General features: G+C 49.8%; 1 protein-coding gene across 1 annotated transcript in view; it reads left to right on the plus strand.

Moving 5' to 3' along the window:
• Window positions 1-1,054: 1,054 nt before the first annotated feature.
• The window catches only part of ACA1_365220 (HEAT repeat domain containing protein), a gene marked incomplete at both ends in the record, with an annotated part of 6,249 nt that continues 6,071 nt past the window's right edge, over window positions 1,055-1,232 (plus strand). Inside the window, one exon of the mRNA XM_004335929.1 lies at window positions 1,055-1,181. Coding sequence (XP_004335977.1) covers window positions 1,055-1,181 — 127 coding nt within the window. The remainder of the gene's footprint in view (window positions 1,182-1,232) is intronic.

Consider the following 1,232-nt stretch of genomic DNA (forward strand, 5'->3'; position numbering starts at 1 on the left):
GGATCAAGGAGTTTCACAACTCCAAAGAACCAATCAAGCATAAAACCCACACCCAAGGCCAGCAATGGTTCAGGTACCAGTTCAGCTAGCAAGGGAGGGTCAGCACCACAAGGGCCACCCAGGTCACCCACCAGCTGCTGGACATGCAGGAAGGACAGCCACCACCATTCCAAGTGCCCACAGGCAAGCAGATCAACACAAGTCCACAAACAAGAAGGTCAACACAATCCAGGGCAGCAAGCCATCACCCATCAAGATGAAGATGATGGGCTTATCCAGGGGAGAGTGGTCATGGGTATACATGGATGATCTCCTTATCTACAGCACCACTCTCAACAATCACCTCAAACACCTCAAGGAGACATTTCAGCAAATTCAGCAGCAAGGACTGTACATCAAGCTCACAAAGTGCAAGTTCACCCAGGCCAAGATGGAGTATCTCAGCCACATCATCAGCAACGATGGCATCCAGACCAACCCAAAGAAGATAAAGTCAGTGCACAAAGCAAGGCCACCAAAGAACCAACAGGAGCTACAGATCTTCCTCAGGTTGGCCTCCTACTATACGCATTTCATCAAGATCACACAGTGGATAACAAAGGTGCAGGAGTTCTTCCCACTGTGGATCACACACCAAGCCAGACAAATCCACACCAATGGCAACACTCTATCAAGAGAGCCAATCACCAGGAACAACATCAAGGAAGAGACACCAACAGTTGTGGCTGCTGTCCAGACTGACAAGTTCAAGCAGAACAAGAGCACTCTGCTGTCCAACCCCAATTTCAAGTGGATCATCAAGGCCATCAAGGGCAATGACCACGCCACAAGGGGTAAGACAACACAACAACTGGCTCTACTCAACCAAGTCATGATTGACATCTACCAGACCTACTGGCCAACAAAGAGCCAAGGGAAGTCAACAGACACATCCACACAGCTGCAATGGATCATGCCACAAGGGCTACAAACTGAGCTGTTGACACTCTACCACAACACACCAAGCAGAGGACATCTCAGAAGAGAGTGGGTGACCAACTTCCTGTGGAACAATATGGACAAGTGGGTCCAAGTCTGCCCTCAATGCCAGGCACACCAAGACGAAGCCAGGCCAACCTCAGGACCACTACAGCCAATTCAAACATCACAACCTTGGGAGAAGGTGGGATTGGACCTGATTGGTCCTCTGCCCAAGATGATGAGAGGCAACGTCTAATGCTCAGCCACAAATT

Source organism: Acanthamoeba castellanii (genome assembly GCF_000313135.1).
Source record: "Acanthamoeba castellanii str. Neff unplaced genomic scaffold scf7180000084641, whole genome shotgun sequence".
Taxonomy (NCBI): Eukaryota; Discosea; order Longamoebia; family Acanthamoebidae; genus Acanthamoeba; species Acanthamoeba castellanii.